Genomic DNA, 25,838 nt, shown 5'->3' with positions numbered 1-25,838 from the left:
AGGGAAATTATGATTTTGTTTTTGGCTTAATCACAAAAAAAGACAACTTTAATTTGTGGCTATATTAATACTAACATAAAACAAAGTGTGTCCGCAGGACACCGATGTAGTCGACTGAGTAGCGTATTGATTTCATCATTGGACTGGAAATCCAATCTTCTTTCAAATGCCGGGGAACACACACACACACACACACACACACACACACAACCGCACAAGCATCTTCTCCAGTGTAAAAAATAGTATTTTGCACACACAAGCCCCCCTCCTCCCATCCGTTCGTCCCTCACACCCACTCTCTCTTCTCTCTCTCTTATTCTCCTGTTCATGCCATATTATGTGCAGAGGAGCCGAAAGTGCACAGAGAACACAACCCGTGCATTTCACACAGGCATCCAGAGAAACCCGACCAGAAGAGAGTCCGGTACAGTGATGCAACAGTAAACTGGCATTATAATAGGCACGCGCTTTCAGCTTTCCTGACTACATTTACAGTCCAGATTTACTCGAGGGAAAAGAAAAAAAAAGTTGTCAGAGAGACCTTGCCCTGCCTCGCGACCTTTTTCCATCTACTTTTGAAAGTGAACAGGCACCGAAGCCATGCTACAGAGAAAGTAAGTTTCCTTTTTGTATCTTTAAGATAATAACCCCCCTCCGGTTTAATGAAACCAATGTGCTGAAGTTATGGCAGCGCTAAGGCGTAAATTTGGAGAGGACTACCAGGTGGTGAACACGAACAGAGGCGCGTCTTTCCCCAGCGCACCGGTGAAGAAGAAGCGCCAACGCTTCGTGGAGAAGAACGGGCGCTGCAACGTCCAGCACGGGAATCTCGGCGGAGAGACCAGTCGCTATTTATCCGACCTGTTCACCACGCTGGTGGACTTGAAGTGGCGCTGGAACCTTCTCATTTTCATCCTCACCTACACCATCGCCTGGCTGGTCATGGCCTCGATGTGGTGGATCATCGCATATATAAGAGGGGACTTGAATCATGGCCATGACGCTTCGTACACTCCGTGCGTCGCCAATGTTTACAACTTCCCGTCAGCGTTCCTCTTTTTCATTGAAACCGAGGCGACTATTGGCTACGGTTACCGATATATAACTGAAAAGTGCCCTGAGGGCATTATCCTGTTTCTGTTCCAGTCTCTGCTGGGCTCCATAGTAGACGCGTTTCTCATCGGCTGCATGTTCATTAAGATGTCCCAGCCCAAGAAGCGCGCGGAGACGCTCATGTTCAGTCAGGACGCGGTGATCTCACAACGAGACGGAAAACTCTGCTTAATGTTCCGCGTGGGCAATCTGAGGAACAGCCATATGGTGTCCGCGCAAATCAGGTGTAAACTCATAAAGGTGAAAGCACACACTGCACACCTACAGCTCTACTTGGCCTTTAGTTGATTTGCAATTATTACAACACAATACAGCCAAACACAAAGAGTGGGCTACAATGATTTTTTTTTTTTTTTTTTTTTTTTTTTTTTTTTTTTTTTTTAGAAATGCAGTAGCTTAGTTTAGATTTGCATTAGGCTTTCAATCTTTTTTTTTTAAATCATATTATAATTTCCTTTAACCTCAGCCATTTGTCTGCAAAAAAATAGTACATTTATATTAAAAGCTGGAAGCTGTTTACAGAACTTTACTGTAAAAAGAACGGTAAAGTGACGAGCATTATGGGATTGTATTGTGGTGACTGTATTTGAAGAGTTTCAGATGTAAAAGCGTCTGAAATTTTCATTTAAAATTAGCATTTTTATCAGGCTTCTATATTTATGTTCAGTTATTTCAATTTAATGGCATAGAAAAGGACCAATACATTTCGGTGAAAGTAAAAGTACTTAACCTAAGCATAAGAGCCTGATAAAAATTTGATAGATGAAAATTGCAGAGGGCACTTAGAGGATTTTGCATCTGAACTCTTCATTTGTAGTTCATATTAGTCATTAAATTAGCTGTATGTGAATACCAGCCTATTCATATCTACCAAAAATTTCCTCTCTAACAAGGTTAGCAACAACCAATAATAGGTAGCCTAATATAACGACAGAGCATGCAAAATATTCCATTAACAAACGTGATGTTAAAATAATCCAATAAACTAAACACTTTAAATTGCAATGTAAAATACTCCAATATAACTCAAAACATGTGATTTAGAGACTGATAATTTTTTTTAAAAAAAGGTGATTTATATATTTTATATATATATATATATATATATATATATATATATAATATATATATATATATATATATATATATATATATATATATATATAAATGCAGTTGTATGATGCATGCAGTTGTATGTATGCCAGTGCAAATATTAATGACATTTAGGACCTTAAAATGCCTCATTGCTAGATCAGTTCAGGGTTTGTGAACTCGTGGTTGACTGCAGGGAACTGCAGGGTGTTTGTGATATAAAGCTAATAATTATTTAAATTTTAAAATTAAATTAAAGAAAGATTTTTGAAATAAAAGCAATCAAAATAAAACTAAAAAAAAAACTAATTTATTTGTTTACCTACATGTCCTGTGACCAATAACCAATATGTTTAATTATTAAAATATAAACTTAAAATAAAAAAAACTTTAAAAAGGGGGTAAATATTTTGTCAAAAGAGTTTGTCTTACAAAAGTTTGTGAAGGCATAGACACTGAATGTTTGTCCTGATTTTAATAATTGACATTGAGTTTTTCTGGTCTGGATCTGACTTTTCCCTTTAGAAATGTGCTGGCTTCTTTCACAGAAAACGTATCAAGATTTTTGAGAATAAGTGACAATCAAGGGACCTGTGAAATGTGATTTAGCAGGAAGTCAGAACAGATGAGAATTCTAGACGCGTGGGCACCCCTTTCACAACTGATTACCAGTTACAAGAAAATGCTTGAAATTCTATTATTGTAATCTCGACATGGACAGCCATCGTCACAGTTGAACAAGATGAGACAAAAGGCTCAGATAAGAGAGTTTTACAGATGGCTAACTGTGTCCAACATCTGTCACTCGTAACCAGTGACATTTAAACCGACCTGCTCACTAATTGGAAGGTGTTTCCATGTCAGCGATAATTCCATGGGTTTAAAAGGGGTTGTTCCAATATGTGAAGAGAAAAGACAAATGTTTCTGGGTTTTGAGCTCATAAGCCTCTCTAAGACTCCTGCAGGAGCTGAGGTCACAGCCAGAGAGATGCTGGAAAATGTGCATTTGCATACTTGTAAAGGAGAATTTTTTTGTGCCTTATAGCCTGAGGCAATAACTTTCAGAGACTTAGAAAATGTAGCAGAATAATTTACAGATGTGCACGTGAGTGCACTGCTGGAGCTGTACAAATATATTCTGAGGGGGAGAGGACTTGTTTTTATCAATGGAATTGCTTTCTTCTAGAAGAAGATGCTTACATAACAGTTCTAGTAGAAAAAATACTATGCATTCTTACACTGTGCTTTGATGCTATTGTGTGAGTGTGTCTGTCTGCTGTTCCATATCAGCTCTGTCTATGGAAGGGCTTAAAATGAAATGAATAAGGCAAGGAAAGTTAACACATGGACATCACACTCACACAATAGGATTTCTTCCGTCACTGATGAATAAAGACTGTCAGTCAAAGGCCGCTGATAAGGTGAACTAAGAGGTCAGTGTAATAGAACTGAACTTTTATGGCCCATATTCTTTGAAAATTGATACTGTGTGATCATCTGAATCTATCCAGTATAATAATGTTAAAATAACTGATCTCAGCCCGCAGATCAATTATAGAGTTAAACAGGTGAATATTCTTCAAAGATATGGATAGATGACCTTTCAGGCCCACTTCAAAATCTTTTGCATAGCTCACAGTAATTATCTAGTGCCAAGTGAATGCTGTGATTGATTAAGAGTCTTTGGTCAATGGCGTCTAACTTAATGAAGCAGACTGTCGGTTTAAGCTGCTGAAGTTTTTTCTCTCAATCAGAGAAGAATAAGAAGAGGAACAGAGGATAAATAGGGAAAGCACAGTAAGGTAGTGAGAGATAGTGAAAGGTTTGCCTGAATAGTATAAAGTTGGGACAGCATCAGGGAACACAAACAAAACAGACTGTGAAAGAAAGAGAACTTGATTTATTGGAAGTAAAAGGAGAAAAAATAAAAAGGCAGAAAACTGACTCGAAAGAAAGTGATGAAATGTGGACATAAATGGGAAAAGAAGAAATCTCTCTCTCTCTCTCTCTCTCTCTCTCTCTCTCTCTCTCTCTCTCTCTCTCTCTCTCTCTCTCTCTCTCTCTCTCTCATATATAACCCTAACTCGGTTCTCGTTAGTATTTTTTTCTTGTGCTTCAGGGCTATTTAAGCAGCCAAGAGTATTTATCTTTAAAAAACCCACAGCCAGAGCATCAAAGATGTGGAATATGAATACAAATTTAACTTCCATAGTTGTCTGAATAATTGAAGAGTTGTAGAATAGAAGCGGTATGTGTTTATATTATGTATATAAACATGGAATGGATTATTATCATATCAAATTAAAAATGTTATGCATATCAGAGATCAATATTGATATAAACATAAATATAATGCACAAAAAATAAACTAAAATAAAATAAACACATTTTTATTTAGAGGCAGAGGATAATTTAATGTAGTCTGGTGTATCTCTTTCTGTGCCTGGACTACTCTGTCAAAGAATAGAAATACATATGATTTTATATTAATGAATTAAAAAAATATATTAAAATAACAGTACTAGCTAGATGTGCACTGCAGAGGCCTGCCTATACATTAACAGTTGAAGTAGGCTACTTAAGAGCACTTAAGAGCACTTAACATGCACCTACCTGAGCTGGCATTGCTTTCTGTATTTTAATCACCTACAAACCATCTCTCTCTCTCTCTCTCCTCTCTCTCTCTCTAGATCTCTTCTCTCTCTCTCCAATGAAAATTTGAACTGTAGGTGTGACTTTCCAGTTCATGGAACTCTCCCAGCATATCCAGTCCATTTAGATTCAGTCACCCACACACAATCTCAGTCATTCCCAGTCACCTTTTGTCAGATCATGTCTCATCATACCGGATAAACAAAGCAAAAACATTTAAAATGTGCTTTGATAATATTGATGCATTTATAATTTCAGCTGTGAGATGCACACTTAAAGAGGCACACCTAAATGTTATGATTGATCATGAACATTTACAGTGGGTCCAAGACATATGGTCTGGTGTTTTGTGAGAGTATGTGTGTGTATTTGTTGCACATCATTCACTGGAGGTGTAAATAACAAATAACACAGATGGTCACACCAGACAGACCCTCTCATGGCTCATCTTATATTCTCTCTAATATGCAAGCATAGAGACACTACACTGCACACTCCTAAAGGGATAGTTAACTTCATTCTGAATGTCATTGTTTACCCTCATTTCATTGAAAACATTTTGCTATGTTTTATATACAATAATGACATATGTATATTGATTCTTTCTACTTGCTATCTGTCTTTCCATGTCCTCTAATTTGAGAGAAGCATCACCATATGAATGTTCCCCATCTTTTTTATTGTATCTTCAGTTTCACACAAATGAAGTGGTATATATCACCTTCCACTCACCTAATTCCAGTTCTGAGTCACTGTCTCTATTGTTTGTGAATTGATGAACAGAGAATACAGAGACAGGGTAGAGAGGAGAGAAAACAAGGACAGACGAAAAGAGCAGAAAGATGAAAGGAAACAAAGATCGTTAACAAGAGACAAAAAAAAGAGAAAATATAAGGCATGAGTTGGGAAAGAGTGGGAGACAGAAAGATAGTCTGCAGCCTTGTGTTTCAGGAAGACACAAGAGCATTCTAATGCAACATGGTAGAAATGAGTCTTGTGTGAAGGTCTAGGTTGAGTTGAGCCAGTAAACATGAGTGAGATTAGAGGACACTGGACACTTGAGAGTACCACAATATGAATAGAATAGAATAGAAAATATAGAATAGCTATCTGTCTTTCCATGTCCTCTAATTTGAGAGAACAGTAAACATGAGTGAGATTAGAGGACACTGGACACTTGAGAGTACCACGATTTTAATAGATATATTATAGTATTGTTTATTATAGTATGGGTTTCCCAAACTTCAGAAGTAATAACTATAATAAATACCAAAAATATGAAAAAGTATACAGTAAAAGCATTTTGTGTAGGTTTTACTTGTTACCACTACTGATGCTGTGTGCACACCCTTAATTTACCTGAGCTGAATGGCAAAACCACATTTATACTGAGGTATTGCCTACCTTGCCTTCTAGGAGAAAATGTCCCTTCTGCACACACAGATTTGCACACATTCATTCTCACATTTTACGAGTTCTGAATAAAATTTATTAGGTTATGTGATTACCCAGAGAGAAAATCCATTTACATTGTACGACTGAATATTCTTGTCTAAACACACACACACACACACACACACACACACAATCATAGTGATGATAATAAAGCTCTAATTGTGCAAGCAACATCATAAAAGCTGAGGAGAAACCCGCTCCCACTGCAGTTCAGCTGAATTTGTTTGATTTAATTTAGCATGTCTTACAGTGAGAACAGATGTTTGCTGTTGTGGAGGCAGTCACGTGTGCGCTGTGATGAATAAGATAAATGCTGATAATTTGATTACAGGAGACAGGCTTTAACTCAGGTTGACTGTGTAGGTGTGGAGTGTGTAAAGGTCTTTGTGTGGTGCTGTGCTGGTCACTTTTGTGAGCGTAAAGGTCTAATTTAAATGAGTTTGTGTATATTTATGCCTGACAGTATGGGTGGCAGATAGGTTTAGAATGAAAAGGTTTAGAATTACTTATAAGGTTCATAACCTCAAACCACTTTAATATATGTAATAGGACACAGACATGCTGGGAGCTATTTATATTTGTATGAATATGGTGTGTTGTGTGTGTGTATGTGTGTCACAGGGCTGGCAGTGATGCATGAAATGTGAGGTGGACAGCGTGTTATTTGTCTTGTCACTAACAGGCATTGGGGACATGTGACCCAGCAGTGATACAGATGGATGAGTTTGTTAAGGACACACACAGGGGTTATACGTATATGGCCTTCAGCAGTATAAGATACCCACTAAGAGGTGCACATTACATTGTCTATATAATGCATGTGCACTTTATTAGTTAATTCCTCAAAGGAGAAGCAAGAGATAATGCAGAAGCCAATTTGAATTACTCAGCAGCAACTCGATTGATTCTCTTCTGAAACTGAGTAGAGAATTATTGCATAGAATAGAACTCACAACTCTTTTCAACATTAAAATAAAATAAAAAACCCAGTTAATCTAAATAGTTTTACTGTGTATTTAATCAAAGTTTTTTTTTTTTTTTTCATTACAAAATTCTTGCCCATCCCAAATGTTTGAACTGTAGTGTATATAAATGTAAAATTTTCTTTAACTAAAAAACAATCTAAGATCAGGTGTTGCCGTAAATTTTAATTATCATCACATTGGCTCTACAAGTCATTTAAACTGAAATGATATCAAACTGACTTTAAAAAATTAAACTCAATCTTGTATAACTTAAAAAATGAAGTTGGAATTGTTAAAATTGGTGTAAAAATATGTTGAGTTCATTATTGATCAAATAATGTTTTAATGTTTTGATCAAATAAAATATATTAGATAGGGGATCTAAAGTGGGATGTGATTTGTCCTGTCCCATAAGATTTCCCCAATATACTGCAGTTAACTGTTGTCTATTTAATTTGAGAGGCATGTCCCCTACTTCTACCTGTAATTCTGAAACAGGCGATGACGGATAAGCCCCACAGCAGATCCATAATGCCTTTGCTTGAATTCGCTCCAATTTATCTAGATGAGTTTTTGCTGCTGATCCATATACTATGCTTCCATAGTCCATTATTGATCTGATTAATGTTATGTAAATAGTTTTCAATGCCAGCCTCTGCCCCCCAGCCTTTTTCAGACACACATCTCACTCTACTCAAAACTCTTTTACATTTCTCTTCCATCTTCTCTATATGCCCTTTCCATGTGAGTCTGCTGTCTGACCAGATTCCAAGAAATCTTATTTTGGATACCCGTTCTAGGTTGTGATTATATAACTTTAATTTGATTTCCTCATCTATTCTTTTCTGCCAGTGCATTTGTGGCAACGTTAGCCTATATGTGTGATCTAGAAGGACATTAATCATACGTATAAATGCTGAATTATTTTATGAAAAATTGTACTATGTTGACTGTTTTTCAGCGATGTCATCAAGAGTATTTTAATTAATATTTTACATTATAATTAATATATTATCAGACAGACAGATGTTATTCTACTGAATCCTATGTCATTCTGATTACACTGGTAGACTGATTACATCATAAATTTCTAGCATAGAGTTACATTCTGGTTGTAGTAGCACCTTATTAACAGTGTGAAGTCCAATCTATTTGCTTGTGAGTATCCCCTCCCCTCCCCACAGCTCTGCTGTCAATGCCACTGTGAGTCAGTGGAAGGCAAAGCAGTAAAATCCTAGCTTTTATTCACTCATGCACATGACTGAGTCAAACGGATGGCTGCTGGTACCTGCTGCAGTGGAAAAAGGTTTCGATCCACCTCCTCCCGTTTTCCCTCTTCTTTAAGACTCTCTCCTTTCTATCTCTCCTCCTCTTTCCTGTGGGATATAAAGAAGAATGGCAGGTTTGATCTGGCAGCTCTTTAGTCTACTAGGCACACATAAACACACACAGATGAATATTCAGGCACACAGACACATTCAAATAGCAGTTTAAATAATAGCTTTTTCACTTCAATCACAGAGGTGCTCTTTTTAAGATTGATTTGGCTCTGTCTAACTGTGTGGCTTAAAAGCCAATGGATACTGAATTAAGACGAGTACAGCCTTTAGCTTGACATCAATCAGCATTAGAGCTCATCAGACCCATGCAAACATATCATCACTTAACATCTTATTTAAATGAAGTAACTTCCTCATCTTAAACAGTTTAAGATTATCACCACTGTCCACTGAGATTTGGTGTGAATGTGTGTAGCTGTGTTTTCCTGAAACATGCAGGAAAGATGTTGTGTACGATTTGCTCGTCTGCTACTTGAACTTAGTAATCTGTCTTTTCAAGCTTAATTTAAAGAGACAGGAGTAAAAAAAATAAATAAAAAAATACCATTGCCTAGAGTGGATTTAAGAAGCAGAAGAAAGCAACAAAATGTTTGTGCTTCAATACAGCCTGCTGAAAAATAGTGTAATCCCATTCATACTCAATACCACAAACCTCCCAATGAACCCCACATCATGTGTACAACAATGGTGGCTTGTGTCTCGTGTGTTGTGTATTTTAGTTATATGCCCAGGAGGAATACTGACAGATTCGAAAGGGAGGTGATGTTCTTAAATATATTTGTTTCTTATTGTTGTGATCTGCCACAGCACTTACAGTATGTTTGAAACTCATTGGGAGGTGAGCTGAGCTCAGGGCTTCATCCCAAAATCCCCCTTCTAAAAGCCCAAAAATAGCAAAGATGGCATTATGTTTTAGTAGGCAGAAGTACTATTGTTAGAGAAATAACTACTCCCAAATGTTCTCCCAAAAATGAATCTTCTGTCAACATATCTTCATTATCATGCCATTGCAAATATGTTTGAGGAAAGAAAGAAAGAAAGAAAGAAAGAAAGAAAGAAATCTTCTGTCAACATATCTTCATCATCATGCCATTCCAAATATGTTTGAGAAAGAACAAGAAAGAAAGAAAGAAAGAAGCCACACATCTTTGAATTGTTTACAAACAACAAGGCAATATTTTGGTCTGGTTGGTTACCATTCTTCAAAATATCTTTGTGTTTTGCAGAAGAAAGGAAGTCATACTGGTTTGGAATCACATGAGGATGAATAAATAATGAAAGAAATTTTATTCGGGCATTAACTATTCCTTTAAAAAAAAAAGTGTAAAAACATTTTTCAAAAATAAAAGTATAAAATAAAAAATAACACAAAGTAATAGCAATGGGGAAAGCAGCTAACTGCAAGATATTTACAATAACATTTTAAATCCATTACTTTTTGTAATAGTAATGTTGAACAGAAATGATTACATAATCAGATTAATTCTTATTTGGAACAAAATTGGTGATCAACTTTATGGTGACATATTAAACATAAATTAGGCTCACTCCTTTTCCGCCAGTCACTGCCGCCGAGCACCAGGCTTCATCGCAGCCGCCACTATGCTCCACCAGCCACACGCTCTCCACAACGCCGAGGCTTAATCTCGCCTCCACCCACGAGACTTCCAACTTCTTCCCCGACATCCTCATATCATTCGGCCATGCCAAAATATCATCCGATTGGAAAGTGGATAGTGTTTAAGCCTGAAGCAAACAAATCATTCTCGCGGAGGGTAAACAAAGTGGATCTGTACAATCTATTCTTCACCCTGCAAATTATCCAAGACGGCCAATAGATTGAGCAAAACCCCGAACTCTCCTCACTCATCACCACCATCGTCCTGCACAAGACCCGGCTCTCCTCTAACTTTGAGTCGCAGCGGCAGGCCTCAAATGAGCTTGGGCCGTGCCCCAGTTCTCACTGCAAAACTTCATTCGCTTACCGCTTCAGCTCAACTTTTCACTGCGGCTCTTCCGGCCGCAGCGCCGCATGTAGCCAGGCCTCCAGTTCTTGTAGCCATAGACCTAAATACTATTATTACTTATGTCTATGCTTGTAGCAGTCGCTAGGGCAAGGCTGCCTCCGCTAATGGCGTAGGCCGTGTTGCAAATTATGTTTTTAGGTAAAGATGCTAAAGGTAGGTTGTTGCTAAAAGTTTTTAAATAACATGATAACATCATGGACGTTGATGTCATTTGTGTAACCATGGCGCAAAACTGCTTAGAACACACAATGAAATTACTCACATTTTCTTTATTAATTTTCACTAACATTTTACCTGTATCCTAAATCACACATTGTACTCAGATAGACAGATAAGATGGAAATTGATTTTTGAGAAAATAAGTTCAACGGAGTACCTAAATTTACCATTATAGGTGCAAACTAACAATCATGAAGGAACCATTAAAATTACTGAACAAGTGCAACTAGCAACCTAATTTGCATGTGTTGTGCATACAGCTAGGCACCTCTCTCCAAGTACCTACCAGCTGATGTGCTGCTTGGCTTGCTAGCTGTTTCAATACTTACTACTTTTTGTGTGGTTACAAGTACAAAAGTCAAGTACAAAAGTACTCGATTTTTTATGTTCCTAAGTAAAAAAGTACTGATAGATTTATTTTGCAAAAGGCTACTTAATTAAATTTTATATTAGCACATATTTTTTTATAATCTTACTGCTCAAAATACCTGGGATTTTCCCAAAATAACCACTATATGGAGTCAAAATATATTTTGTTGTTGATATGGACTGTGTTGATGAGATTGATGTAGTAATGTTCACTGTGAAGCTTACACTGTGATGTACCTGAGAGAAAACAGATTTGACCATCTGATTTTCATCAGTAAGGAAAAAGTGTTTTAAAGTTTGTTGTTTTGCAGAACATGACAGTTATATATGACATGAGAATATGGCCTGAATTTAGGAAGAATATTTGAAGGAAAATATAATTATATTTTCATAATGATTTTTTTTCCCTCAAACCTTGTCTGTGGTGTAAACACCCCTAGCCAAATGCCCCCAGAGGGCATCACTTCCCACTAGTGTTGCTTTCGTCAACGAACCTTTATCACGTGACGAAAACGAGACGGGACGCAACGTAAATGCTGGTCATGTGACGATGACTAGAATTAAATGTATAATGCAATATTGTTGATGAATAAAAATGAGACAAAATGTGGTTTACAAAATAAAAACTATGCTAAAATGTCTCTTCATTTTCGTTGACGAAAACGAGACGAAACGAAATGTTATAACATTATTTTGTCTCGTTTAGTCGCGTTATTATTATTTTGCAGTATTTCTGTTTCCTGCGTCTCACTTCAGGGCTGCATCAGGTCGCACTGCGCAGACGCGACCGACATCACTTCCTCGCGGCATTATTATGAAGATGACAACAAACAAAGTTAAGCAGGATTTATACTTTCACCTGGCTCCGCTGACTGCGAGCGCACCTTCCCAAATGGACGAGGCTTTTATATTTGTCGCGTTCGCCGTTGTACTATTCTTTGAAACGACAGGGGAGCGACGAGGAGTAGGCTAATTGTCCTTTAAAACTGTCGGGAATCACCGGTGAGAAGTCATTTGCCAGTATGGCCAGAACAAGTCTTGTGATGAATTAATAATTTATTTATGTACAAACTTAAAACAATCTTAAACTATTGGCTGTATTTTGCATCAAACACAAGACAACTTTAAGCAAATAGTGTATAATTAATATCTAAATGAATTCTAATGCTGTTTTACACTATAAAAATAAAACGTAGGCTACTTCAAATAAGAAGCCTTGGACAAAAAAATTTCCCCTTCACCTTATGGAGTTTATATTATACTGCTTCTGTTTCACACAAATGCCAACACAGACGTGCATGTTCGGCTAGAATCGCCCTGAACTCGTGCATGTTCGGATGCGGAGCTATGCGTGCACTCCGCCACAAGAAGTTAGTTAGCTTGCACCTTGCACTCAAAACTTCCAGCAACACCGCGATGACGTCATATTTTCCGCACTCACCCAAGCGAACTTACGGACGCGTCGAGTATAAATCAGCCTTGACACAGAGAAAGGGACCGATGGCCTGCCACCCAGGGTTCGTCTTTGGGAGAAAAATGAGCAGATTTTATTTTATTTATTGTTTTTATTTATTTTATTTAAATTTATGTGTGTGTACTTCTAACATGTTTGGGTGGTAAAATAAATGTTGTAAATTCAAATCAGAGAGTCTTCCGTGTCTGGAATGGATGTATTCTTGAGTCTATAAGGTAACAATAATATAATAAGATAACCTTGTTTACAATGGGTTTGGCTTAAAGAAAATGTTGGTTTCGTCTATATTACTAGGTACTTTTATTATATTGACTGGGTTAAATAGAATTGCATTACTAAAAAGAGACTACCATTTTCATTGACTAAAACTAGACTAAATGTAATCAGTTTTCGTCCACTAAAACTAGACTAAAATGTCATCAGTTTTCGTCAACTAAAACTAGACTAGACTAGACTAAAAAGAGTATGAACGTGACTAAAACTAATAAAAACTAAAATGACGGCTTCACACAAAGACTAGACTAAGACTAAAATTAAAACAGGCCGCCAAAAACAACACTATCCACAACACAATGTTACTCAGAAATGGATTATTATCCCAAATGTATCTCTCTTCCAAATAGCCCATAAATAGGCATGCATAATCAGGAGAAAACTTAGAGCCCATAGCAGTACCCTGTTTCTGTAAGAAATAGTCATCCTCAAAAATGAAATAGTTTTTTTCTAAAAGTAATGAGATCATATCCAAAACTGACTTGGAAGGAAGACATTCCTCACTCCTTTGCTCTAAGAAAAACTTCATAGCCTTTAAACCTTTCTTCTGGGGAATATTCGTATATAGTGAGACAACTTCCATTGTTGTAAGATAGAGTTCGAACACATCCTGCTCAATGTATATTATTCAACTGCTTTAGAAAGTCACCCGTGTACAAAGGAAAATTCTCCACTAAAGGTCTCAAAATCCGATCTACATATTTAGACATAGGTTCTTACAAGCATCATTTGATGCCACAATATGGCAACCAGCCAGCTTATTTAAAGATTTATGCACCTTAGGTAACGTATATATTATGGGAGTAACAGGATGATCTTTGGTCAAAAATGTTAAATCCAACTGATTTATACAACACTTTTGATATGATTCCTCAAGCAACTTATCCACCTCCACCCTGAGTGGTATCACGGTCTAACTACATGTAACAGGACCCATTGGACAATTGTGATTTAACTCCTGCTATTTATATTTATGTTATTTTTGGATCTACGCACCTGACTTACTTTATTTCTATAACTTTAAATGATTTAATAACTATATTTTCAGCATCATTACTCCAGTCTTGAGGGTCACATGATCCTTCAGGATTATTCTATTGTGCTGATTTCTTTTGTCAATGTTGAAAAGAGTTGTGCTGCCTAATATTTCAGTGGAAACTGTTATCCTTTTTTAGTTTTATTTAATTTTTTAAAAGAACAGCATTTTTTCTAAACTGAATGGTATCTCCTGGTATAAATTACATTACACACAATTTTTGCCAAGCTACATTGCTGTCAGGATTGGACCTGTTGTCCTGTGTGTCAGTTCCTGTTTTTCCTTATTTGGCCTGTTTCCTGTCCTTGTTTAGTTTGATTATTAATTGATTCCCCACACATGTGTTTCCTCGTGATCCTGGCTTTATATGCCCCAGTCCTTCCAGTTCATTTTTGTCAGGTCTACAAGTCAGTACGTGTGTCTTCATCCTTTTTTCTTTGTCGGCTTTACCCAATGTGTTGGATTAATAAAGACTATTTTGCTTATCCTTGGCTCCATGTTCCTTCCGGCACAGTAGTGTGACAGTTGCTGCTGTATGGCAAAAGTCACTTTTTTTTTTACTGTAAATGCTACAGTAATTTTAAAGCAACTGAGCTACTGACACACTGCTACAAAATAAAACCAAGTTAACGCTGCTATTTTTGTATTTTTTACTTTTTTGTGGGGAGCTATTTACTCCCCAAATCCAGTCCAGGCAACGCTAGACTGATATAGTGGGAGATGGAAGACAGAAGTGCTTCTAAATAAAAAGTAGTAGGCACACTGATTTTTGGCAGGGATGTTTGTGTGTGTATGTGTGAGTAGGGACACACTGGATATAGGTAGTTTGTGTGATGTGACTTCATGGTGGAAGTGCTCCTTGTGGGTTGATAGAGAGTTGAGGAGACACTTAGTGCTGCTGCTCCAGAACCTCTGTGTGGGTGAAGGTTGTGTATCCGTGGGTGGGATGGTGGGATTTCAAAAGTATGTTTATATTCTCTATTTCTTATTCTGAGGCGGAAGGAGAATCTACTGTTTGTGTAAAAATGTGTATCAGTCCCACATTAAAGCCTTAATCAAGTCAGTTGACAATCCAATACATTTGATCAATCTAGGGCTTGTGGTTCTGGCACAAAAATCATGCTGCCATCACTGAAACAAAAACATACCATCACATAAAAAAATAATAAAAAATAATAATAATAATTCATCATACTGCCATGAAAATTAGACATATTTTCATAGTTTGATCTGTGTGTGTCGTCTGTTAAAATTTTCCTCACTGTCTCTGATTTTAACCTGGTCAATGTGCTTGCAAGAGAAAGAGAGAAAGAGCCATAAGAGTGAGATGGAGAAAATAATGGGGTAAGAGAGATAGAGAAATGTCATACTGTGTCTATATGAGCATTATTAAATTGTTCTGCTTGGGCGCACTGGATGTAGGAGAGATAGGCCCTGTCCAGCAAGCCTTCCCTGAAATGAGAGTTCAAACTCACCTAACAACTCGACAGATTCATCACATGGTTTATAAATAAACTTTCACCTTACTCGCCATATTTGCTTCAGTTTACTGATACCAGATTCAGATTTTAATCAGTTCAGCTGCATACAAATCTGACAGTCAATTGTTAAAGGTGTATAGTTTTAGCTATTTTGTATTTGTGTAATGTCTAAAGATGCAAATAAATCTGCTTTAATATAATATATATAGATATATAATATTGTAATGATGTGTTAAATTGATAAAAAATGGGAGTGAAGACATTTAAAATTAAATAAAAGATAGTTTCTATTTCAAATAAATGGTGTTAATTGAACTTCCTATTTATTGAATCCTGAAAAAAATGTAATTATAGTTTTCACAAAAAATATAACATAATAATAAGAAAAATCATTCATTTTTGAGTACAAATAATAAATGATAATAATTGAGCACCAAATAAGCATATCAGATTTCTGAAGGATCAGGTGACACTGAAGAGTATAGAAATAGAAAACATTCAGTTTTAACTGCAATAATATTTTGCAATATTATTTTTTTTTTACTGTATTAACCAAATTAATGCAGCTTTGGTAAACATAAGATTTTTGCAAAAACATTAAAAATGGTGTATGAAATTGGATAAGAGAGAATGATGAGTAGGTGAATGAGAGTTTTTTTTTTGTCACCATCATGTTAGCAACTCTTGTATTTTATTTTGTTATAATATAATTGTATGACTTAAATTTAATAATTAAAAAATATAAGAAAATGTTTAACTACAGGCAAGGTTAATCAAAAGAAGAAAGAAGGACGAATAACATAATTCAAGTTTGAAAGGGGTCATATGATGCTGCTAAAAAGAACATTATTTTGTGTATTTGGTGAAATAAAATGTATTTATGCGGTTTAAGGTTAAAAAAACACATTATTTTCCATATACTGTACATTAGGGGTTTTCAAACTTTTTTGTCAGCCAAACCCCTTTGACCTAAATTATTTACTTGAAGTACCCCCTGAGATTTTAAGTAAATATTTTAATAACTTTTTAAACATTTATTTTTTTATCAGTTTTAAAGTTTCAATAATATTTAGCTATTGTTATTATTACACTCAACAAATTATAAAAATTCATATTACTGTAATTTATAATGTATAACATTTTTTCCACAATATTTTTTTTAATAAAAGGTTTCCCCAAAAAGATTATTTGTATACATTTAAGATTTTACATTTATATGACATTTGTATAAACCTGTAACATTTCTTTGCAAAAACTTTTTTAATTTTTTTATTTTATTAATTCCCTAATGGTATACACTTGTAGGCATACCATGTATAGGGTGACCACCTGGCAATAGATCTGTTGCGGGACAGTAGATGTGATTTTGCTGGACAATGTGGGACTCGTAGATAGATACATTTACTACTGTTACATCCGTTGTCATATGCGCTTATTTATGTTTCTGAGCACTCACAAGTAAGCGAGAGAAAGCACGTCCGTTTTGTTTGAGAGTGAAGAGAATCCACCTGCGAGGGAAGAGATTTGTGCTTGTGCATTTTGATGTGTCCTTGCAGTACAATGCGCTCTGGACATTTGTCATTATGTCCATTATGCGGGGCATATTCTCAATATGTGACGTGCGGGACAAGGGGTGAAAATAACTTCAACACAAAGCGGGACAGTTGGTCAACCTAACCATGTACCAACTCACGAACCTCCTTGAAATTGCCACACGAACCACCAGGGGTTCACGAACCCCACTTTGGGAAACGCTGCTGTACATGATTGTTTCTCCTCTATCCCCCGCCTTCTGAAACGCTTCAATTTTTACAAGGCTCATCGCTCTGAAAAGCGAGGTGTGCTGTGATTGGCCAGATATCCAGTGAGTTGTGATTGGCCGAATGCCTCAAGCGTGTGATGGAAATGTTATGCCTCTTAACATATTATGATGCCTTGTCCGGCCGGAGTGACAAGACATAAATATAAAACCCATTATAAACATGATATAAACATGATTTTTAGTCGTGTCTTCTTTTGGAAGGCAAAAACAAAGTAGTTTCGCTTTCTCAACGAAACCGCTTCACACACCGCGGCCTTGAGTGAGTAGAGGCCGGAGGCCTAGAGTGAGCCGCAGCCTAGAGTGATCTGCGGCCAGCTTGAGTGAGCAGAGGTGGGCGGCTTGAGGCGGATTCTACGAAGGAGCGTACCTTGGTCTTGCAGCAACCACATGTGACAACCCCGGGCTGGACTCCGCTTCGTCCACAGTGACAATCCACAGTGCAAAGTTGAGGTATTTCCTCAGCGACCAGCACGGATCAGCTCCAGGCATGATGAAGTGGATATCGTCCTCTTTTGGAAGGCCAAACAAAGTAGTTTCGCTTTCACAGTGAAACATACAGCGTCTGTACAAAATGGCGCTGGTGGCAACAACAAAATTACAATGAGAATAAAAGGTACGCCTTCTTTCTTTGCATGTACATCTGGGCGGCGTTATGCAAATCTTTCCACATAGTGACTTGAGATGTGGGGGCGTGTTAGAAGGAGCCATTTTAGGGGGGCTTGGACAAGTCGCCACTTTTATAAAGACTGTCTCTTTGGATTTGAAACTTTAGTCTTTGCAACTTTACAGATCTTCTTTATTCACCAAGAGCTTTTAACACTCAAAAATTTGAAATCGCATCATATGACCCCTTCACCTTAGTTATCATCCTTTCACCTTTGTATGTCTTAATGCACTTTGGCTGTGTTTAGAGACTGTAAATGCTTCCCCAGTTTTGTACAGTAGACATGTGGAATATGATTCCATGTGGAAGCTTTTGGATGCCTCCTGAGCTCCAGCATTTTAAGCAATGGGCCTATTTATAGAGGGTTGTTGGTTAACATCCCATAAAGGCTATGCTACAGCTGTAGGGCCCTTTGGAGACTCTCATAGCCTAAACAGCTCCAGTAAGACCACTGTACTGAGTGTGGATGATATGGATACTTGGAAGTGAGAGGACATCCATCATCTAGCTGAATGTAAGAGTGCCTCCCTTTCACTTTGTATTCAGAGCAACATTATTCACAAGAGAATTTGTGTGTGGATTTATCCTCTGCCTTTCCACATACAAACACAAACCCCATGTGTAAAAAAAACATAACCCTCACATTGCAGTTTCCTTCTCTTCTTCAGTTTGGCATTGCCCTGTATCGTCAGGTGTTAAATTTCACTAGCTTTCTGAAAAGACACTTTTTATCATCTTAAATCATGGCTGAAATGACACAATGTTTTATAAGCATTTTCTTATCTCACCCCAGCCTCCTCCTTTGCACCAACTTTTATTTTACTGTTCTGAGCACTCATGCTTGTCGGAATTCCCTATTAACTCCTTGCTAGCCACAAACACTCTCTCTCTCCACTTGTCTAGAGAGGAATATTTTCCTCACACACCAAACAGCATGAATATTTCCCTCAATTCCAATGTATTCTGATTATACACTTTATACAGCAGAAAGATTGTAAATATACATGCTGACATTCTTCTTTCAATTTCCTTTTTCCATTTCCACCTCCATTTCTTACCATCTTTGATTATCTTTTTTTTCATATTGATTGTTCCTGCTTTGTCTTGGATATTGAAGGGCATAGTCTAAAATTGATGTTTTTGATTTGATGATTGTCAGAGGTTGAAGATGACGACTACTATGATGATGATGATGATGATGATGACTTCACTGTCTCTCACCAGTCTCGTCAGACGCCGGAGGGTGAGTTCCTGCCATTGGATCAGTGTGAACTGGATGTGGGCTTTGGAACAGGTGCTGACCAACTCTTCCTGGTCTCTCCCCTCACCATCTGCCACGAGATCAATCCCAAGAGCCCTTTCTTCGACCTGTCCCAACGCTCGCTCATGAACGAGCAGTTTGAGATTGTCGTCATCTTGGAGGGCATTGTTGAGACAACGGGTGGGTAGCATTTTTCACTCCATTTTCCATTTCTTTCGGAACATAATCTGGCTTGACACAATTGTTAATTTACAATATTGCTCAGATGCCTTCAGTGATTTTACACAGTAATATTTTTTTTTCTAGATTTTATGTAAAAAAAAATATCAGTTACACTTTGCAATAAGGTCCATTAGTTAATGTTAGTTACTGCATTTACTAACAATAACTAACAATGAGCAGTACATTTGTTAGAGTGTTTATCTTTCATAAATTAATGAAACTACTTATGACTGTCATATTTATGGAAGTTCCATCAGAAATTTTATTTTTGTGACTTATTGACTTACAGTATATCTTGCAAATCTGTTTTCTTTTTTTTTTCAGAATTTTGACATCTCACAATTCTATTTTCTTGTTTCTGCCACAGAATAAAAAATAATTGTGACTTTGGTCCTCAGAATTCTGAGCTTACAAATCTTTTTTTTCCCACTGCAGAATAAAAAGAGGTAATTTTTATTGACTTTTTTCTGAGAAAGAATTAAACTCAGAATTGAAGTATAAGTCAGAATGGTTAGATAAAAAGTTGCAATTACCTTATGTTTTTGATTCTGTGGAAAAACAGATCATAAATGATGGTAAGAAATGGAGGCAGAAATGGAAATAGGAAGTATGAATGGTAGTCACACCAAAATAACAGAATATATTAATAAATCCTGTAATAGAAGTTTTTGCATTGTAAGTTCATGTTAACTAATGTTAACAATTGAAACCTTATTGTAAAGTGTCACCAAATTATCTTAACATTATTAAAACAATTTAAAAAAATTCTCTAAGAAACAAAATGAATATTTTAAGATAGTTTTTCATTTTTATTTTTTTGCCCCTTGTATTATGCATAAATCTAACTTTTTTTGACAAGAACAGAACAAATGTGCCAATGACAATTTACATTTCTCAAGTCATGCAAATTTGTTTTTCAAGTAAATTTATCTTGTTTTAATGACGTTAAGATATTTTAATGGAAAACATGACACAATTACTAATTAAGACTTTATTTTTCATTTTTTGCAAGCTGTTCATTAAACATATCACTTTTCTCACACTTTCTTTATACTTTTTAACCTTGTGAACTGTGATTACATCTCTGTATTCTTCCTCACACCCCTCAGTCCTGGTTTTCTATTGGAATGGATGCAGTAGGTACAGTCAGGTAAATGGGGGTGATGAGTGGGTTGTAAAAGAGTGTCTTTCTGATTACATTATTAGGCCTGTGCTGTAGCCGTGCTGTTAGCAGCGCCTTCTGCATAATATTTTTTTTTTTTGTCACATTCTTGTCAGTTTGATGTATGAGCTTCAAACCTTGCTTGAGTTTGATCTGTTCCTGGTGTCTCTTTTGCAGGCAGAGTGCGAGGAAGGAAAGTAACTGGAGATGGCAGGATAGGAAAGCAGTTCTTTTTGCATTCTTTTTTACTCCACAGATAAACAAAAATATAATTAGAATTTCCTTTCCTGTCTACTTCTCACCCTTTCAATCAAATATGATTCTCATTTCAATTTTAGGGGTGTTTTCTAACCATCACTATAGTGGCTATGTTTAGAGTTTGTGATTTGAACAGTTGCCCTAAGAATTAAACACAAAGTATTAAACTTTGATGCATAACTTTTCCGACGCAGTTTCTGGTACAAGATGGACACCTTAAATCACTGGAGTGATGCATGTCATTAATTGCATTTCTAAATTATATGATGTATCTAACAATAAAATTAAATAAACATTCCTTAGATTATCTCACTCTGCTGACTTGAGCTAGTAAGTGACAGTGTTATTTTGGTAGCATTTCTATTATATATATATATTTTATTATTATTGATACTAGTAATTATTAATAGTTATAATAGTATTAATAATTACATTTTTATTTATATTTATTTATTTATATAAATTTATATTTATTTCAGTTTTAATCATTTTAGTACTTAAAACATCTAAAGTAAAAGGTTTCCTATATTCATTGTTTTTATTTTATTTCAGCTTTAATTAAATTATAGAAATGCATATTTAATTCTATTTCATTTTCATAATAACAAAGTATTAACAAGGAAGATAGATAGATAGATAGATAGATAGATAGATAGATAGATAGATAGATAGATAGATAGATAGATAGATAGATAGATAGATAGATAGATAGATAGATAGATAGATAGGCAATGCAACTCTCACCCTGTATTGTAGCAGTCAGTGTAAGATGACTCCTATTTTATAATTATTAATAGATTTATAATTATTTTTTCACACTTTTTTCATCTAACCCTTTAAATCTGAACTCTCGCTCTCTCTGAGAAATTATATGAGATGGAGACAAAGCAGGGAAGGGTATTACATAGCCTCTGTGCCAGCGATGCTTATTATTACAGGTATAACAGCAGTGATAGACACAAACACACTTACATGCACACCTAGTAAACCATTTCTTCATTCACAAATTAATTTCTTGTCAGGCCAGTAACAGGTGCAAACAGTCATGTGGTGATTTGAAACAGTTAACCACCCTGCTGATCGAGAGCTGAGGCCTGCCATGTACTCATAAGTGCTTATTGATCCACTGAAGCCCTGGATATAGACAGAAATGTCAAGTTAATCATTTTATACAGTGTATAAGACAAAGCCACAGCTCTGTATCACTTTAAGGGCTTTGCACGAACCTTTACAGCTTACAGAATTAAAAAGTCTCATTTTAATTTGCATCTTCTTTGTATACCCTAATAAAAAGCAACAAAGAATGAAATATATGTGCAATTTAGGTCAAATAGACAAAACGCATGTGTGGAGGCAGGAAGTATGAGGCTTTTTTAAATCAATACCATAGATTACACCAAAGGAGATGACCGAGAGACTCTAATTATGTATGTCGAGAGAGTATTGCGCAGTGAAAAGTCTTACTGTGAAATTTGTCTTGCTTTAAATGAGAGCTTTAAAAGCTACTTTCAGCTGAACTGCAGTGAAACCATTGATACGTTCGCAAAACCTCTTCCAGCATTGATTTATCATTTAAGCCTTTAGATGAAGCCATGTCACCCCATTGCTCCCGCTCAACATGATCACTCTGGCAGCAAAATATGGGATTTTCAGTGTGATTAATGTCACATAAACTGGTTTAATTACTTGGGATGATGTAGTGCCAGCAGAAACACTCATAGAGAGTGAGTTGTTATGATCTTCATCCTTCATTTTTGAAAACTGAGGCTTGTTCATGTTTCATAATAGTTGCTGCTAAGTAGTAGGCTATTTAATGATAATAAATTAATCATGAGCTGGCCCACACAGAAGCTCTGCAGACTTTGAACACCGGTCACTGATTAATTTTTACATTTCCCTTCCCTTTGCATATTTGTATATTAAATATTTGGCTAATTTGATGCTTTCAGTTATCTGTACTCCCAAGGCCAGTTTAACACATTTTACCATGTTTAAATCCATTCTGTAGAAATATGCATATTTTCCCCCAAAATCAGCACTAAAACTGCTCAAAGTCTGAAAAAGCCTGGGTCTGTGAATAAATAATAGTGTAATCTCACTTATGCTCTGAATATCATTAATGATTCAGACCAGCAAAAATTTTGCTTATGTGATATTGCTTTTAAACAACAGTTCAATAAACAATGTTAGAATTGAGTAACTTTTTATTTATAAATTATATTATATAAATTTTAGACACAGTATCATTAGTTACTTTGTGTATTTTTTGATCCACTAACTGAAATATTTCCAAACGTTAGAATCCACCTTATGTGTCTCAGAGCAACACATATTTGCACACTGGTGTTTTGTTCCAGAATGAATCAGTGGCTTTGAACAGTGTCTCACACATATTCACTTTGTTTATGCATAAAATGTCATTAAAAAAAAAAAAAAAAAAAAAAAAAAAAGTTGCGTGAATGATTCAATGACTCACTCATGATCCATTGTTCGGTACAGGAATGAATCAGTGTTTTGAATAAATTGGTTGAATAAATGATTCAGTGACTGACACATACTCACTTGTTTCGTTCATAAATGAATCCTTTTTTTAATAAATCAGTTGAGTGAATGATTCAATGTCTCACTCATGATCACTTGAATCATTGAATGATACTGAATCATTCATTTGTTCATGAATGATTCAGTATTTTTTTAATGAATTGGCTGAGTAAATGATTCAGTGACTCACTCATAATCACTAGTTTTGTTCAAGCATGAATCAGTGGTCTGAACAAATCATTTGAGTGTCATACTGTCATTATTATTTAATGACTCACTTATGATCACTTGTTTCGGATCACAAATCAGTTCAATGACACATTCATAAAAACACACTAAACCACCTACATATCGATGTAACCAAAACAAAGACACTAAAATGTCCCCACCACTACACAAGACTGACAGTCTCAGCCAATTAAATCGAGCACTGGAACTACTGCATAATAAAAGCACATAGCCTAAACACCATTCAGTTTGTAATGACACAAATGCTACTTCAGTATGACAGCATACATTTTCCATCTCTCTTTTTATTTACTGGTTTTTGCCCATGAAAATAATAATTCCTCTTCTGCAGAAAATGAAAACAACAACAAAAAAACAGTGCATTCTTTATGAACACCAGTTGTTTCATGATTACTCTATTGATTGTTTTTAATTTTATTGTGGAACAGATTGGATTTTCAGTCTTCCTGGATGGTGTATAAGCAAAAGAGCCCAGCCGTGTAAAGCTATGGCTCGGGATGTGTTTATGACTCACTGAATGGCCCTCTGGCTGAATTATGGTTGCAGGAGTCTTAAAACTCTGCCTTGCATGGCCTTCTTACGCACATTATGTACTGAGTGTCTGTAAATCACATTCTTGGAAGAAGGAGGAACAGGGCAGCATAAATCATTCACATGACCAAGCTACCCTAACAATGAAAGCATCCTTATATGTAATACATTTTGACCATAAACCTTTCCTCTCCATTGTAATGCTTGTTTATTACATGCTGTTTCTCACAGGTATGACATGTCAAGCTCGTACCTCATACACGGAAGATGAGGTGTTGTGGGGTCACCGCTTTCTGCCCGTCATGTCTCTGGAAGAGGGCTTCTTTCGGGTGGACTACTCCCAGTTTCACAGCACCTTTGAGGTTCCCACGCCACCCTACAGCCTGAAAGAATATGAGGAGAAATCCTCGGTGCCCTCCCCCCTGGTCACACCGCACCAGGAGCGTGTGTTTTTCATGGACTGCCTGGAAGCAGGTGAGGAAGGGGCACATCCTGGAAGTGCTTCTTGCAAGCTGCCCAGCAAACTCCAGAAAATGAGCTCATCTGGTAGAGAAGATTTGCAGAGGAAGGTACTACGCTTGAGCTCGCAGCAGTCCGAAAAGGCATCGAGCACGGGGGACCTTCCTCTTAAACTACAACGCCTTAGCTCCAGCCCTGGGCAGGTTGACGGAGAGGCGCGATTTCACCTCAAAGCCCTCAAAGTGGGTTTCCAACCCATGGCCATGTCCACGGGAGACCTCCACCAGAGAAGTCTGCCTCCCACCCCAGCGGCCATCCCCACACAGCCCCACTGTCCTCCACACACGCCTGGTGGCCGACCAGAGGACAACCTGCCTCCCAAATTAAGGAAGATGAATGCAGATCGCTGACCTAGAAGTGTTTTTGAAACTTTCTCCTAATCTGAGAGCAGTTTTCAGTGTTTATGTACAATGAGCATGGACAACTACATCCAGATTAGAGCAAAATTATTGTTTTGTTTTGAACTAAATAAGGACTCTTGTAGAGTAACAGTAACATGTCAAGAATTAACTTTCTGACTGCACAACAAAGGATTGCATTGGCTTGCACTGCAAAAAAAAAAATATATATATATATAAATGCATTTTTAATTAGTATTTTTGACATATTTTACAGTAAAGGATCTAAAAAAAAATAATTAGTTTGAAAAACAAAATATTTAAAAAGTTTAATGCCTAAAGATCCTGGAAACAAAATAAACCAGATAAAAACACTTGAAACGAGATACATTTACTTCATTACTACATCATGTACTGTATATACTAAACGTTTGGTGTCAGTAAGATTTTTTTTTTATTACTTTTATTCAGCATAGACGCATTAAATTGATTAAAAGTGACGGTGAAGAAAATTATAATGTTACAAGCCTATTCTATTTCAAATAAATGCTGTTCTGTTGAACTTTCTGAATCTGGAACCTAAAAAAAAAAAGTATTGTGGTATCCACAAAAATACTTAGCAGCACAACTGTTTTCAACATTGATATTCATAAGAAAATGTTTCTTGACCAGCAAATCAGCATGTTAGAATAATTTCTGAAGGATCATGTGACACTGGGTAATGACTACTGAAAATTTTGCTGTATCATATTTTTAATAAAATGCATAGTTTAAT

General features: G+C 36.3%; 1 protein-coding gene across 1 annotated transcript; it reads left to right on the top strand.

Moving 5' to 3' along the window:
• The first annotated feature begins 475 nt into the window (after positions 1 to 475).
• Positions 476 to 25,591, top strand: kcnj19a (potassium inwardly rectifying channel subfamily J member 19a). Its single transcript, XM_019080699.2, has 3 exons — positions 476 to 1,353; positions 19,207 to 19,423; positions 24,438 to 25,591. The coding sequence occupies exons 1-3, from the start codon at positions 685 to 687 to the stop codon at positions 25,073 to 25,075; spliced, it is 1,524 nt and encodes a 507-aa protein (XP_018936244.1). The 5' UTR covers positions 476 to 684; the 3' UTR covers positions 25,076 to 25,591.
• The last annotated feature ends 247 nt before the right edge of the window (positions 25,592 to 25,838 follow it).

Source organism: Cyprinus carpio, chromosome A3, assembly GCF_018340385.1.
Source record: "Cyprinus carpio isolate SPL01 chromosome A3, ASM1834038v1, whole genome shotgun sequence".
Classification (NCBI taxonomy): Eukaryota; Metazoa; Chordata; class Actinopteri; order Cypriniformes; family Cyprinidae; genus Cyprinus; species Cyprinus carpio.
The sequence above is the reverse complement of the archived record's forward strand: the minus strand, read 5'-3'. Positions and strand labels throughout refer to the sequence as shown.

What these genes read in the sequence shown, in the direction of transcription:
- kcnj19a (XM_019080699.2), top strand. Translation starts at nt 685, where the DNA reads ATGGCAGCGCTAAGGCGTAAATTTGGAGAGGACTACCAGGTGGTGAAC. An exon ending in TCAGGTGTAAACTCATAAAG is followed by an intron (nt 1,354 to 19,206) that starts GTGAAAGCACAC and finishes GTCTCTCACCAG; the next exon opens with TCTCGTCAGACGCCGGAGGG. An exon ending in GGGCATTGTTGAGACAACGG is followed by an intron (nt 19,424 to 24,437) that starts GTGGGTAGCATT and finishes TGTTTCTCACAG; the next exon opens with GTATGACATGTCAAGCTCGT.